Here is a 15749-nt window from a genome sequence, read left to right as displayed (position 1 = left end):
CACCCAGGCGCCCTGGCTGTTCTTCTGTATGCTTTATTATATCCTTTAACAAACCGGTAAATGCAAGTATTTCTCTGAACTCTGTGAAATGCTCTAGCAAATTAATAGAACTCAGGGAAGGGGTCACTGGAATCTTCAATGTGTAGCTGGTTGGCCAGAAGCACAGATGGGAACCTGGGCTTGCAATTTGGCACCCGAAGTGGTGATGATGGGGACAGTCTCATGGGACGAACCCTTAAAGTGTGTCATCTGACACTATTTCCTAGTAGAGATTAACAACTCAGAATTGAGTTAATTTGTAGGATGTCCAGCTGGTGTCACAGAGAATTGCTTGTTGTGGGGGAAAAACCTCCGTACGTTTGGTGACCAGAAATGTCAGAAGTAAAGTGTTCTGTGTGAGTTAGCGAAGGAGACGCACAGGAAAGAAACTCGTAGCCGGGAAGAACTGGGTTTTTCCCTACATAGGAAGAAAAAAATTCTGGGTTTTTCTTTTATGGTGAGATTCTCTTAGACCAACCCATCTATTAGTTGAATACCACCAAGTGACCTCTGTTGATGCTGCATGGAGCAGGAGAATCTTCAACTGAGCCCTTGAATTTACCACCAACAAAATTGTGAGATAAGATAAAATGATTGTTTTTTGGAAGCAGCTAATTTTGGGGTGACTTCTTATGCAGCAATAGCTAACTGCAAAAATGTCAGTTTGTGGGAAGTGGGACACTGTCTCAGTGGAAGCCTGAAACTTGTGACATTGGCTTTGGTAGTGGTTGGTGGCCTTGAATAGATGTGGTCATGAGCACCCGAAGGACAGTGAGGTCCTTCCTACTACTGGAGGCTGTGGAAGAAGACTGGGCTCCTCTTGGCTGTCCTTTCCCTTGGTCTTCTTTGGTAAACTAGATGATTTATGTCTTAGATTGTTCTCAAAAAGATACCAGTCTCCTATTAATTGCTTACCACCAAAATTTATTGTTTTGAGAGTACCTTTAAGTTGGAGCTCCCCTACACTCTGTTTCAAGTAAAGTCAATTTTTGGGGGCAGAGCTTGGGAGTTCTCTGCTCCTATAGTTTGCCTCTCTCTACTGAACAAATCCTCTGAGCCACTGCTCTGTAGTGGGACAGTGGCTCACTTTCTCAGAGTGATAACCTTGCTTCATGAGCAGAGCACCGGGTATAGCCTCCAGTCTTCTTGGCTTGCCTTTCCCACTATAGAACACCCTACGAGTGAACTAGGGTGAGGGCGACCAGGGCTTCAATATTCCCTGACTGAAGCACTGGGACTAGAGTTTCCAGCCTATGAATGGGGACTAGGTGGAGGGAAGGGGACCCCAACCACTCAGCGGCACTCACTCAAGCCTTACCTTTTGCAAAGTGTAGCTGGATGGCAGTTTGCTCCTCTTGAGGGGATATGGTAACCCCTGATTTTGATCTGGGTTGGGAGTGGGGAGAGGGAGTCCTGTGTTTTGGGTCATACCCACCTGGAGCAGAGTATCTATCTGGCCACCTCTCCCTGTCCTCTGTCCCCAGGTTTTCCTTCTGGTAGCCCTGTGTGTTTAGGATCGTATTATTTTGGAAGGAGATAACCTTTGAGGGATCTGTCCATCTTTTGCTGTCCTTGTACTTCCCCATGGCTCTGCTCATTGCTCTGGGTGCAGACCTCACTTGCAAGGTCACACACCTTCTCAGATTTGGAAACCCAACCCCTACCTCCCATAGTGAATGACTATAATTCGTTGTTTGAAAATGCTTGAATGGAATTTTATAATTTGGCTTTAGAAATGATTTTTAAAATTAAAAATTTAAATCAAAGTTTGTCTTGAAAATAATTCACAGTGTTAAAGGCTTTATAACAGCAGCCAGTCATCCCTTGTCTTCCCTCCCCTGTTTTTTCCCACCCCGCGGTGGCACTCTGGACTGATGGTTAGGATGGTCACCCCTGCCAGCCTTCTTTCAGTGCCGGGCTTTTCCTGGAGCCTGGAGCCTCTGCTCACTGCAGTCAGTCCTGGATGCTCTCTTGACACTGCCCCTTTGTCTCCCTAGGACTTCCCTTGTTCTCTCTCTGCGTTGGATCCTACAATGGCTGACCCTCATCATCTTTCTTGATTTATTTCTTCATTCTGGTGCACATCTCTTGCAGCAGAACATATCCTGATGATGCTAAGTCTTGGTGAGGATTTGGGGGCTCCATCATGCTAGAAAGCAATATTGCAATATTCTGTGAAATTGAGAATATATAGATCCTGTCCAGTAATCCCACGTGCAGGGAAATCTCCCACAGCTAGAAATTGGGAGCCCTCTCCCCTCAGATTCTCAGATATATGCTCTCTACCTGTGTGTATTAAATTTTAAAAAATTAACTTCATTCTTGAATAGGTAAACTTTTGGCATGGCACTGAGGCTGAAAATCTTCCTTTGTTCACTCAGTTAACTATTATTATTAGGTTTTTGTGCATTTTTAAATGTCTTTAAAGTTTTAAAGAGATTTTTAATGCAACGTAAGCAAATGTAAACATACATTCCTTCCAGTCCCTTTTTATGCAAATGCTAACCTACTCTTCATGTTGCATTCTACCTGTATCGTCTCACGGGTACCTTTTCATATCAGTGCATCAAGAGCATCCTCATTACAGCTGCACAGCGTCCTATGCTTAGGCTGCGCGGTGCTTGATTTCACCAGTTTCCTATTTATTGACACTTGGTTGTTCTCCAGTCTTTTGCTGTCATGCAGTGCCGCAATGAATAGCCTAATGCAGGCTCATTCACTTGGCGGTGTGTGAGCATGATGGGAAGAAAAATGGCCAGCGGTGGGATTGCTGCATCATGGAGCGCATGTACTTGTAATCTTGATGGAAACTGCCAGACTCACTTTTGTAGGGGCGTTATCAATTTATACCCCAAAAGCAACGTAGCACTGCCTGTTTCTTAGGCTTTGCCCACATGGTGTTACAATGATGATGATGATGATGATGATGATGATGATGGTTATGATGATGGTGATGATGATGATGGCGGTGATGATGATGGTGATGATGATGATGATGGTGATGATGATAGTGATGATGATGGTGATGATGATGATGATGGCGGTGATGATGATGGTGGTGATGATGATGGTGATGATGATGATGGTGATGATGATGAAGATGATTATTTTGGTCAATCTAAGACTTAAAAATGGTATACCCATGTGGTCTTCCTCAGAGTGAAGGTGAGCATTCCTGGGGGGAGGAGTCAAGATGGCAGAGCAGTAGGGGGACCCGGGCTTTCCTTGTCCTGGGTATGTATTGAGGTCAGATCACTTGGAACACCCAGGACATTGATCTGAGGACCGGGAGAAGGAGCTCCATGGTTGGAGGGAGACAACGTGGCAGGTGCAAAGGTGAGCGTCCCTGTGACCCATGAGCATCTTCTCATGTGTCTGAGTCACTCACCTCTCTTCTGTGAACTGTTTTCATCTCCTGCTTATTCTTCTACAGGACACTCCATTTTCTTTGGGACCGTCTTTAGTCAGATTTGGCAGATGTGAGGCTGCCGTTCACATCCGTGTTGACAACCCAGCGGCCAGCTCTTTGTCCTTGTCTCACGGCTTCTCAGCAGCACTTGACACAGCTGACCACCCTCTCCTTCTTGAACCTGTATCAGCTTCAGATTCTTCTTTGGTTTCTCTCTTAACTTCTAGAAACTCCTTCTCAACATCCTTTGATGGCTCTTCTTTGTTTCTTGGCCTCTGAACATTTGAGTGGCCCACAGCTTGGGTATCTCTCTCTACTCACTAGATGCATCACCCAGGCCCCTGGTTTTATAAGCAACCTGCACACAGAAGCCTTCCAGATGCAGGTATCCAGGCCTGATCTCCCTCTGAACCCCAGAATCATGGGCTCCAGTCCATACTCACTGTCTTCCCTGGGCTGTCTAATGGACATCTCAAACAGAACATGCTCTGTGTCAAATTCCCGATTTTCCTCTGCGCTCCTGCTCCTTTCCCTGTCTTCCTGCATCTCAGGATATGGCAATGTCACTCTTCCATTTGCTGAGGCCAAAAGACCCCGGAATTGGCTTTGACCTCTCCTTGGCTTTCACATTTGACCTGCACGTCCTCAGCAAAATCCTGTTGGCTTTACCTTCAAACTAAGCCCCACATCTGGCCCCCTTTGGCCACCTCCGCTGCCACACCCCGGCCCAACCCACCTTCTTCTTTCAACCCCATTACCTGCTAGCAGGTCTCCCTGCTAAGCGCTGGGATGCGGGAGATCCAACCATGAACTCTAAAGGCAGACCTACCCAGAGAGGTTGTGTACATTAGCGTGAAGAGATCTTAATTGAAACCCAAACTGTGCTCCACATGGCCATATTCCAAAGAGGTAAATCATTATTGAAATAAAGAGGGTGTAACTGTCCATAAAGCCATAGGAGTAAATAAGCCGATTGGAAAGTTTTCTGCGTTGCTAGGCTGCGTTGAGTTTAGTGGAGCACTTAGTGCCTCACTGTTAGCTCAACCCGTGCGCACGCCGAGGCCAGGAGAATGCACCAGTCTCCCCCGTGGGTTCCAAGAAATGGTTCAGGTGTGGCTCCTCAGCAGGTGGGGGCTGTCCAGGCTCGGGGCTGGGCTGGGCTGGGAGCTGAATCCACCTGCTCTCTGCTGTAGGAACAGGACTAACGTAACCGTTCGTTACTTTTCTGTTATGCAAATACTGTGGTCATCTTGAATTTTTTTTCCCTTGGGATAAATTGCAAAAGTAGAATTACTGAGTTAAAAGGTATCGAAGAGATCTTCCTAAAGGCGAGATAGGTGATAGATAGACAGACAGATTTATTATGAGGAATTAGCTCATGGAATTAAAGACCTGCTGAGTGCACGATCATTGGAGAACCAATGGTGTAAATGCCAATCCAGATGCAGAAGATGGGCAGAGAGAAAAGTCTCTCTTCCTCCACCTTTTGTTCTCTTCAGGCCTCCAAATGATGGGATGAGGCCCACCCACGTTGGGGAGGGCAATCTACCTTACTCAGTGGACTGATTCAAATAGGAATCTGATGCAGAAAACCTCGCAGACACACTTAGAAAAATGTTTGCCCAAGTATCTGGATACCCAATGGCCTTGTTGAATTGATACATCAAATTAGCCATGACATCCCTCCTTAAAATTCTTCAATGCCTGCCCCCCCCCCCGCCCCGCTCCCAGAGCCTGCAGTATAAACCTCAACCCCCTTGGTCTGCCCTGCAGGCAGTCTTTCACTGTCCGGCCTCTGCTGGTCTTTCCTGCCATTGCTCTCCACCCCAGACGTACTGGATTTCGGCTCCCTCCTCTTTTCTGAACTGTTGTTCTCTTAGCTTGTTGAGGGCTCTAGCTCATGCCTCAGGCCTGTTCATCTCCAGTGAATCTTCCCACCCTCTCTGGTCCTGCCTGGAGGCCCAGGGTCAGATGCCAGACAAAGACAGTGCCAGGCACCCCGCTCAACCACGGGCAAGGGCACAGCGTTGGCCAAGAGTATGTCGTGCGTGGGTTTCCAGGTTTCCCTCTCGGATCTATTTCCTGACCCCAAGCCCCAGGTCTCCTCTGTGAGTCCTGGGGAGCGGAAATGGGGCCATTTTCAGTGGAGATGCCAGGCAGCAGGACAGGAACCTCACAGCATGCACGCTGGTGATCCGGGGGATGTGATGGGGGTGAGGCCTCTGTCTTCTGCCACTGGGGATGATGCACGGCTTCCCCCCAGCAGGGCCCGGGGAGGGTAGCTGGAGGTGGCAGGAGGTTTTGTCTCCCCCGAACAGCAGGGCCACCAGGGGGCGCAGACCTTCCGCAAAAGGCCGGGGCAGGAAGACCAGGAGGCCAGCCGGAGTCCCCTTGTCCCCATGGCTTCTCCATACCCTCAGGAGCAGGGTTCTAGAGGCTGCTGGATTCTGGTAGGTGCAGGCGTCGTCCCCGTAAGCCGAGGGTCCTTGGGCGGTGGCTTTGCCTTTCTGAGTCTCTGTTTTGTCACTTGCCGAATGGGACGGTGACAGCACCTACCCCATGGGGTTTGTGAGGCTGGATGTAAAGCTCCAGGCTTGGGGCTTGGCCCCTCGACGGCTGTGTCAGCAGCTGGGAGTTAGAGACCGGGGCATTGCCTGGGGGCGCCCATTCGTCAAGAACCTCATACGAGGCCTGCGGCGCTGGGGGATGCAATGGGCCGAGATCTGATGACCGCCTGAGAGGTCTGAGGCACCAGCACCAGGGCCATGCTGGTGGCCATCTGTCCCTGAGTTGTTAGGGAAGGAAGGGGGGCGTTGTGTGTCATATCTTCTGGGCCAGTTTTGGCCACACCTTTGAGGACCTCTGGGGTCCTGCCCTGGAGGGCTACTGGGTGGGATAACCAGGCTTCTGCCGAGGCCTGGATGTGGCTAGGTTACCGCGGTGAATCTCGGGTCGTGATGGAGAAGCCCTCACCCCAGGAACTGTGGGGGGTTGGGGATGTGGGGTACGTCTGCAATGATACAGCCTTGTGGGGTCAGGGGTTTCGGCAGACCCGTGCATCACCCATGGACTCTGAAGCCCGGCCAGGCCCAGGGGCCCCTGAAGCAAAGCCCAGTCAGGGAGGTCTTCTTGGCCTCCCGCACTTTTCCCTTTCGGGAAGGCTCGAGAAAAAGCACGAGAAGAGACCACAGCCATGCCCTCTCCTTGGCCTCCTGGGCACAGTGGGGCCACCGGCTGCCCTGGAGCTCGAAGGGCCTGATGCCTCATGGTTGAGCTGGGCCGCGTGTTGGGGGTCCATGTCACCTGGCCCTGGGCTGAGCCCCTTGGGCACCACCTAGGCTGCTGACCTTCGCCCCACAGGTGTAGGCCCTGCCCCTCAGGGCCCCCGCGGGTCATCAAACCCAGCCATAAGGACGGAGGCCAGGTCAGCAGGAGGACAAAGGGGCCTGTGCAGGGAAGGGCCATGCGGGGATGTGGCTAAGGAACTGTCTGCGTGACTGTCAGCAGGGCGCCATCCCTGTCGGGGCTCTGAGGCTGCACCTGGCGAAGGGACACCATGATTCTCACCTGGGGGGCTGCCAGGCAGGTCTCCGAGGGAAGGCCCTCCTCCTGGCTGCACCGGGGCCTCGACCCAGCAGCTGCTCAGAGAACTGGAGAGCAGGTTCAGGGGCTCCCTGGGTGAACCTGAGACACAAACGCGCTCAGCCGGAGCCCCTTTGGGCCCTGCCTTTTCTGTGGGGCTCCTCACCAGCTGCCTCCCTCTCACCTGCCCAGCGCGGGGTGAGTCCCAGCCTCCCCCTGCCATCCTCCCCACACCCATTCTGCACTGAGCCACTGAGGGGCTGGAGGGAGCAGGCATGGAGACGAGGGCTGCGTGTCAGGAATCCCTCCCCGGAGGCTGCACTTCTGACTGGTTCGACAAGGTGGGGAACAGCATGCCAGGCAGTGGGAACAGCATGTACGAAGTCACAGAGGAGGAAACAGGGAGCAGTGTTTCTTTTGCCTTGGGGCCCCACGCCTGGTGGTGGTAGGGCCCGCAGCCCCCTCTATGGGCACCGACAAGCTTGATTTGCCTCTCTAACCACTGGAGCCGCGACTGTGGGGGCTGTTCTGCTCTCTCCAATATGCTGTCTTCACGCTCCCTGCAGCTTGGGGGGAGGCTGCTGCCATCTCCGAGCGGGAGAGAGCAGGGACCGAGCTGGGCCTTGGCTATAGGGAGGCATGGCGGTGGGGAGGCATTTGCGGGCTTGCCTTTGGAGAAAGAGCTGGCACCCTGGGCCTGGGCGAGGGATTGTAGGAGGCCTGCTGCTCCCAGGCCTCGCCCCCCCCAGAGCATAGCACTCAGGGTGTCCTCACAGGTCCTGGGGTTCCTGTCCCAGGTTGCTCAGGAATTGGGAGATGGAGCCAGGTAAGTGGCGAAGGCTGGGCCCTTAGGGGTGAGTGGGAAGCCTGCTCCAGAGTGTTCTGTCTCCCTGGCGCTATGGTAGGAGACAACACCGTCTGGTGGGAACTGGACTCTGAGCAGGCCTCCCTGAGCTCCATCAGCACCGGCCCCGGGCCGGCCATCATGTGTCTCCTTCTGTGATGCCCTCTGACGGGCAGTACTCAGTGTGACCAGGAGGTGGGGACAGTGCCTGCCGCTGTCTGCAGAAGGTCCTGTCTAATGTTGCCCAAGGGATGGCAAGGAGGGAGGGGTGAGAGGAGGAGGGGCTTCTAGCCAGCTTGGTGTAAGGCAGGGCGGGAGCCTGAGTCTGGCTGGAGCCCAGGCTGGGGTCTCAGATGAAAAGGGGGTGGGCTGGTCTGGGCGGAGAACGTTCTCATGCCTTCTGGGGCCTTGCTGAGGTCCTGGGATCACTGGGCACAATCCCCCGAGTCAGAGGAGGCACGTGGAAGTGTTGGCTGCTCTGTCTTTGCCTGTCGCTCGGACGGGGCCAAGTCCATGCCACCCGGACAGCCACGTCTGGCACCGAGTGTACCCCACTGGGTCAGTATACCCCAACACACGCAATGCCCTCTGCCCAGCAGGCCCTGGCCAGGAGAGGGGGTGCACATCATACTTCCTGCCTTCCCAGCTGGGTGACCTCGTCACGTGCTGGATGGGGGCTCAGCAGCTCCAAGGCCCATCTTCTTCCCAGCACAGAAACTTGACTCGGTGTGTGAGGGTCCAGGGGCGGGGGGAGCCCAATGGGAGGAGCCCCCTGGAGGGCTCCTCAGCTCCACCCCACCCCACCCCAATAAGAGTGGTGTCTGGCCACATGCAGGGCTGTGGGTGTCCATTCGCCAGGCCCTGGTAGCCCAACATGGGGTCTAGGGAGTGGGAGGGGCCACCACGTCCCCCTCCTGACCCGAGGCCACAGCATCCCCAGGCCTGGGCTGGGAGACTGTCCTGGATCCTAACAGAAGCTTCTCCCAGGCCCACGAGTGAGAAGCAGTGTGGACGTGGGTATGCAGGGTGTATGCACGTGTTTATACCAACTCTAATGTTTACAATGTACTGTACATGTTGTCATTTTTGTGACTCAAATTTGTCCTGTGACCTGTGTCACAGCTGTCACCAGAAAGCTATCCCCTGATACCAGCGGGATCCGGAAAGGGGCGTGAACTGGGCTGCAGAAACCAGCCCATCTCGGGGGGCGGGGGCAGGGTAGGATCCATCAGCAGAGCGACAGGGGCCACTGGCGCGGTGCCTGCTGGAGATGTGGAGGCTCGCAGGCCACCTGGGGACAGACGGGGCGTCAGCCTCTGCAGCACTCATCACCCAGGGAGAGTGACACCGCAGTCACCCAATGCTCTGGGGCAGTGCCATGTCCTTGCCGAGGATGGACAGACTGGCCAGCGATGTGACCCCCCCCCCCCCAACGTCCTGAAGGCAGAGCCCCCGAGGCACGTGCTACCCGCAGGTCAGGAGGCCCTGGGCCCTGCCGGGGCTGAAGTTCCACAAAAGGTGGAGAAAGGTCTCCCGTGCTGTGTAGTCGCTGGAACGGGTGCCAGGCCATGGGGTCACGGATTGCAAAGCAGTGAGGTGCCAACACCTCTGTCTCCTGCTGGGCCAGCTGAGGCAGGGCTGTGGAAGGCTTCTGCTGACTTCCTCCCCTCTTCCTCCTCCTCCTCCAGTTCAGTGCTTCTCACGTCTTCCCCAAAATAGAAGATCTGCAGATTTAAACATGCCCAGGCTGGTGATTATACTTCCCTCTGCGTGTCACCTGCTAGGCAGGCGACTCCCGCCCCAGAGCCTGCTGCCGCGGGGCCACGCCAGACTCCACTCGGCTGCATTTGTGGGCTGAACAAGCAGGAGGGGCTGCCTCACTTGCTGGCATAAGACTATGGACTGGGGGTTCCTGGAGCTGGACACACATCTTGATGGCCCACGGGGGCAGCCTCCAGCCACGGGCGTTGGGGGGCGGTTGCAATCCCAGCCTCCCTCCCACCCCTGCACTTGAGTTCTGTCCCCACCCCTAAGAGCCTGGCCTGACCTGCTGCTCCCCATGGACCTGGGTATCCACAAAGCCCCTGGGCCCTGGCCTGGCCCCAAGCATCCACCCGTCTCCCCCCAGCCCGTCCCCACCCCTGTCTTGGCTCACAGACTCACCTTAGAGATTTCCACCTCTCTTTTTCTGTTTGGTTCTCTGGGCTCTCACTTTCATAAGAAGCCAAATAAAGACCTAGTCAGGAAGCGAGGTGAAATTACACAGTTACAGCCGGTGTTATAACCTGCTCTACACCCGGAGTCTGACCTGCTTTTGGTTCCTAAATTAAACTAGCTGTGAGGGAATTCGTAGACTCCCGTGCAGTCGTACGAACCGATGAATACAGAGAGGTCAGTGCACCCTTTCCCTAGCTTCCCCCCACGGGAACCACTTGCAAAACTACAGCACGGGACCACCAGCGGGATGATGACATCAACACTGTCGGGACACAGAATGTCATCACCACCAGGATCCCTTGCGCTGCCCTCGTAAGGCCCACCCGCTTCCCTCCATCCCAGCCCTGTCTTAGCCCCTGGCCACCACTAATTGGCTCGCCATGTCCAGATGCTGTCATTCTGAGGATGTGATATAAACGGGCTCAGTCCGTAACACTTGGGATGGGCTTTTTCCACCGGGAGAGTCTCCGGTGCTCATCGAAGCTGTAGTTACTGTGTATCCACTTCGTTTCTTTTCCTTGCTGTAGAGTATTCCATGGCATGGACATACCACAGTGTCTCTAGCCACTCACCCACTGAAGGACACCTGCCTTGCTCCCAGGGTCCAGCTAGAACAAAGTAAGCTGCTATGAACACTGGAGTGCGGGTTCTCGTGCAAACACGAGGATTCGTTTTCCTGGGACGAGTAAATGCCCGAGTCAGACAGTAGTTGCATATTTCGTTTTATGAGAAACTCGAACTAGTCCTACATCCTGAAGATGTGCTGTTGCTTTTCTTCTTCCTGAAAGTTGTATAGTTTTACATTTTACATTTGGGTCTGAGATTCACTTGGAGTTAATTTTTTTGAAGAAGGTGTAAGGTTGAGGTCGAGGCTCGCTTTTTGGCTTATGGATGTGCAAATGCACCAGCACCGTTTTTGGCAAGTTCTGTCTTTCCTCTGCTGAATTGCTTTTGCTCCGTCATCAATCATTGGGCATATCTGCGTGGGTCTATTCTTGGGTTCTCTCTTCTGTCCCGTTGATCCCTGTACCTGTCTGACCAACACCACATGGCCTTGAAGACCATATATCAGCTTCACTAGTGGGGAGAGTGATCCTTTCCATTTTATTCTTCCTTTTCAAAATTGTTTCAGCTCTTCTAGTTCCTTAGTCTTTCCATATACATTTTAGATCAATCGTGCCTTTATCAGCAAAAAAGTCCTGTTGGGATTTTGATAGGAGTTGCGTTAAATCCGTACTGAAATTTGGGGAGGAGAATATCTCTGCTATGTGAGCCTTCCAATTCATGAACATCCTGTCTCTCCATTTACTTAGATCTTCTTTATTTTTATTTTTTAAATTATTTTTATTTAAAAAAATTTTTTAAAGATTTTATTTATTTGACAGAGAGAGATACAACGAGAGAGGGAACACAAGCAGGCAGAGTGGGAGAGGGAGAAGCAAGCTTCCTGCTAAGCACCGAGCCCAATGTGGGGCTCGATCCCAGGACCCTGGGATCATGAGCTGAGCCGAAGGCAGACGCTTAACAGATGGAGCCACCCAGGTGCTCCATACTTAGATCTTCTTTGATTTCTGTCATCAACATGGTGCAGTTTGTGGCATACAAACCTTGAACATATATTTTGTTAGATTTACACCTAAGTATTTGATGATTTGAGTGATTATATTGAGTGATGGGATTGTATTTTTAATTTCGGTGTCCCCATATTCATTCTTAGCACATAGAAATACAATAGGTTTTTGCATCTTTATCTTGTATTCTTCAACTTGTGCTGAACCCATTTAATTCTAGGAGTTTTGCAGATTCTTTGGGACTTTTTACACTTTCTGCAAATAGGGACGATGTTAATTCTTCCTTTCTGATCTGTATTTTCTTTCCTTGCCTTATTGCATGGACTAGACCTCCATTACTATCTTGAATAAAAACGGTGAGAGGAGATATTCTTGTCTTGTTACTGATCTTAGTGAGAAAGCATTCAGTCTTTTCACCATTAAACATATTAGTGGAAAAGTTTTTCTAGATGCAATTTATCAAATGGATGAATTCCCCTCTATTCTTATTTTTCTGAAAGTTTTTCCCACGCGTGAGTGTTGACATTTGTCAAATGCTTTTCCTGTATCAATTGATATAATCAAGTGATTTTTCTCCTTTAGCCTGTTAATATGGTAGATCACACTGATTGATTTTCAAGTATTGAACAGCCTTGTATCTCTGGAATAAACTCCCTCGGTAATGGTATATAATTATTTTTTTGGTATTGCCAAATTCTATTTGCTAAATTTGGTTAAGAAATTTTTGCGTCTATATTCACAAGGGATCTTGGTCTTTACTTACTTTCTTTTCTTTTCTTTCTCTCTTTGTCTGGTTTTGGTATCCAGGTAATACTGGCTTCATAAAAGGAGTTGAGAAGTCCCTTCCTCTTCTATTTTTTTGAAAAAGATTGTGCAGAATCAGTACTCAGTCTTCCTTAAATGTTTAACAGAATTCTCTAGTGTAACCGTCCGAAGTCAGAGATTTCATTTTTGGGGTGTTTTAGAATTACAAATGCGATTTCCTTAATGGCCATAGGGCTATTCAAATGACCTACTTTGCGTTGAGTTTGTGGTAGTTTGTGTTTTTAAGGAATTGACCCGTCTCATCCAATGTGTCAAATTAATAAGTATAGAGCTGTTCATAGTATTTCTTTATTATCTTTTCAATGTTGGCAGAGTCTGTAGTGATATTCTCCATTTCAGTCTTGATCGTAGCAATTTCTCTTCTATTTTTAATTTGTCAAGAGGTTCTTTGCTGGAGGATGGCAATGTTACAGTTCTTTTCAAAGAACCAGCTTCCTGTGGGCTACCGGAACAGTTTTTAGAATTCCATTTTGATTTATCTGTAGTAAATTCCTGAAGAATATTTTCGCTGGATATGGAGTCCTGGGTTGGCAGTTATTTTCTTGCATCACTTGAAAACTATGCCACTGCCTCTGGCCATCGTAGTTTCTGATGAGAAATCTAATGTCATCCAAATCGTTTTGCACCTATAGGTAAAGTGTCGTTTCTCAGTGTTTTCAAAATTTGTTTCTTTTTCTTTGGTTTTCAGAAATTTGACTCTGATGTATCTTGGTGTGGGTTTCTTTGGATTTATTCTCTTTGGAATTCACTCAGCTTCTTGCGTCTGTAGGTTTATACCTTTTCCAAATCTGGGGACTTTCCAGCCATTACTTCTTGGGTGATTTTTTTCAACCTTGCCTGTTTTGTCCCCTTCCTTCCCAGACTCTGATGACAAGAGTGTTAGATGTTTTGTTGTAGTCCCACAGGTCCCTGAGGCTCTGTTGTTCAGATCGTATAATTTCTATTGTTCTGTTTTCAAGCTTGATTTCAGCCCAGTGGAACTGATTTTGGACTATAACTTCCATAAGTGTAAGAGGGTAAATAGTGTTGTTTTGAGTCACCATGTTTGTGGTGATTTGTTACAGGCCCAATAGGAAACTAACACAACTAGTATCGATTGAGTGTTGTCCTGTGGGCTTTGCCTGTGCCAACTCAAGTAATTCTCATGGTGGCCTAGGAAGTAGGTTCTCTCATTACACCACTTTATAGATGCAGCAGGTGAGGCTTAGAGAGGGTGAGGCATCTGCCCAGGGTCACACAGCTTGCTGGGGTGGGAGCAGCTCAGGCTGGTTTATCCATCAGGCTGCTGAGCTTCCAGTTACAGGTAGGACCCCTCCAAAAGGTTACTGGCTCCAAAACATAAAAAATAAAATGGCAAACTTGAAAGTATTAACAATTACAAGCAAAACCATTAAAATAATCCTTCCCCTAAGTTTTTGTTTTTGGCAGAAAATGTTCTCCTGAGCATGACTGGGGAAACCCTTCATAAAATGTTTGCTGTGATGAGGAGCCAGGCCTCCTTTGTGCTGAGCAGGGACTTCCCAGGGTGTGTTGAGGGTCTTGGATACAGAAAGCAGCTAACCATGGGGCCACACTGCCTCCACTGGGATGATCAACAAGCCCAGATGACCGGGGGCTCCTGGAGTATGCTTGCTTAGCAAATTCACAAGCAAATTTGTCATATTTGATAAATGATCAGATGGGAATGCTGATTTACTGGAGGGGACAGACATGAATGGCACTCTGGAGAAAAGATGCCTCATATCATTATACGTGTGCACACACACATGCATGCACACACACACCCAGCTGTGGAAAGACCCACAGTGAGCCCAGGGCTCCACCTTCCTCACATGAGCACTGGGAGGGGAGTTCTTATCATCATGCCAACTTTACCAAGAAGAAAGTTGGTCAGACAGATGGTTTAGATTTATGATGTCCAACAACATCCACTCCGTGTCCAAAGGGAACCTGGCCCTGGGGACCCTTGAGGTCCTAACCTGCAGCAACTTGGGCCCTGTCTTGTGCTCTGGGGGTGACAACCATCCAGCTGGGGGATGCAGCCTTCTCTGCTACCTCTCAGATCCAGTAAACATGGGCTTAGAGCAGGGGCCCCAAATGGAGACGTGACTAAGAGCCACCCAAGAGTCCCAGGGCTGGGGGTGATAGAGGCCATGGGACCACCTTACCATCCTCGCTGAAGATGGGAGCGGTGTGCAGGTAGTGGGTGATGCTGGGATCTTGCTCAAAGGGACACTCCACTTGTTTCCATGTGATGAACTCTCCAACCTGCTTGGACAGCTCCAGAAATTTCTGCCAGGGTCATACAAACACAAAATGGGAGCCCCCCGGTGCTTGGAGGTCACCTGTGAGAGTGGGCCAGCCCCACTCATCTCTCCTAGGGAGGCCCACCTCCGGGGAGGGGAGGGCGAAGCACTAGGCAGTAAATGACAGAATCCCCCCTCCCCCGCCCCCATCAGGAATGCTGGGTGTTGGCTACATCTCTTCATTCCCTCTGAGGAATCTGGGGAGAGAGCAGCTAGGACTAGGTCATCAGCACACAGTGCACCCAGCTAGATGTGATTATTACTCCACTTTCCTTCTATTTATTTTTGTGATTATCCCTCTAAGTTTGTTTATTTAGAGAATGATGCAAATAAATTTACATAAACATATTTAAGGAAGATTTAAGTAAATCTAAGTAGAATTTTATTTAAGTAGAATTTAAGTAAATTTATTTAAATTAAAAAGAACTGTGCTAACTTAAAGAAGCATTTCAAATGAATAGCAGCACCAAGTCATGACTGGGTGGGACCTACCCTCTGTGGCAGCCTTTGATCAGTCCTGGCGGCCGGCTCCAGCCCCCACTGCCCGTGCCCCCCATCTGGGGCCACAGGAGCACCTTGTAGTCTTGCCTTTCATCCCTTGGTCCTTCGGCCTCGGTTCTGAGGACCAGTTCAAGAAGGGCCCGATCCAGGGCTTCCCACCCCTGGGATGTGTAGGCTCTCCTGGAGAGTGCAGTCCCTGGCCCCCGGGGCCCCTGCAGGCTCACCCAAGCCCAGTCTTCTCCATATCACCTCCAGCCCGGATTTGCCCCCAGGATGCACCGCTCAGGCTGCCTACTGGACGGAACTTGCCCTGCTCTGCAGGCCCTCAGAGGCAACCAGGGCTGCACGCAGCACATGAAGGTCTGCCGGCGGCGGGGGGTGGGGGGTTGCGTCTGTGTGAGACCCCACAGCACACGCAGCTCCAGGCCTAAGGGCCCAGGCATGGGGTGGGGGCC

General features: G+C 50.8%; 1 protein-coding gene across 1 annotated transcript in view; it reads right to left on the bottom strand.

The window, feature by feature from the left end:
• Positions 1-8897: 8897 nt before the first annotated feature.
• Positions 8898-15749, bottom strand: part of RASGEF1C (RasGEF domain family member 1C) — a 32451-nt gene continuing 25599 nt past the window's right edge. Inside the window, exons 11-13 of the mRNA XM_026507710.3 lie at positions 14656-14779; positions 10038-10110; positions 8898-9598 (exon numbers count right to left, since the gene is read on the bottom strand). Coding sequence (XP_026363495.1) covers positions 9574-9598; positions 10038-10110; positions 14656-14779 — 222 coding nt within the window. The 3' untranslated portion in view covers positions 8898-9573. The remainder of the gene's footprint in view (positions 9599-10037; positions 10111-14655; positions 14780-15749) is intronic.

Source organism: Ursus arctos, unplaced genomic scaffold (assembly GCF_023065955.2).
Source record: "Ursus arctos isolate Adak ecotype North America unplaced genomic scaffold, UrsArc2.0 scaffold_5, whole genome shotgun sequence".
In the NCBI taxonomy this organism is placed as follows: Eukaryota; Metazoa; Chordata; class Mammalia; order Carnivora; family Ursidae; genus Ursus; species Ursus arctos.
Note: the sequence above shows the minus strand (reverse complement) of the source record. Positions and strands in the feature narration are given on the sequence as shown.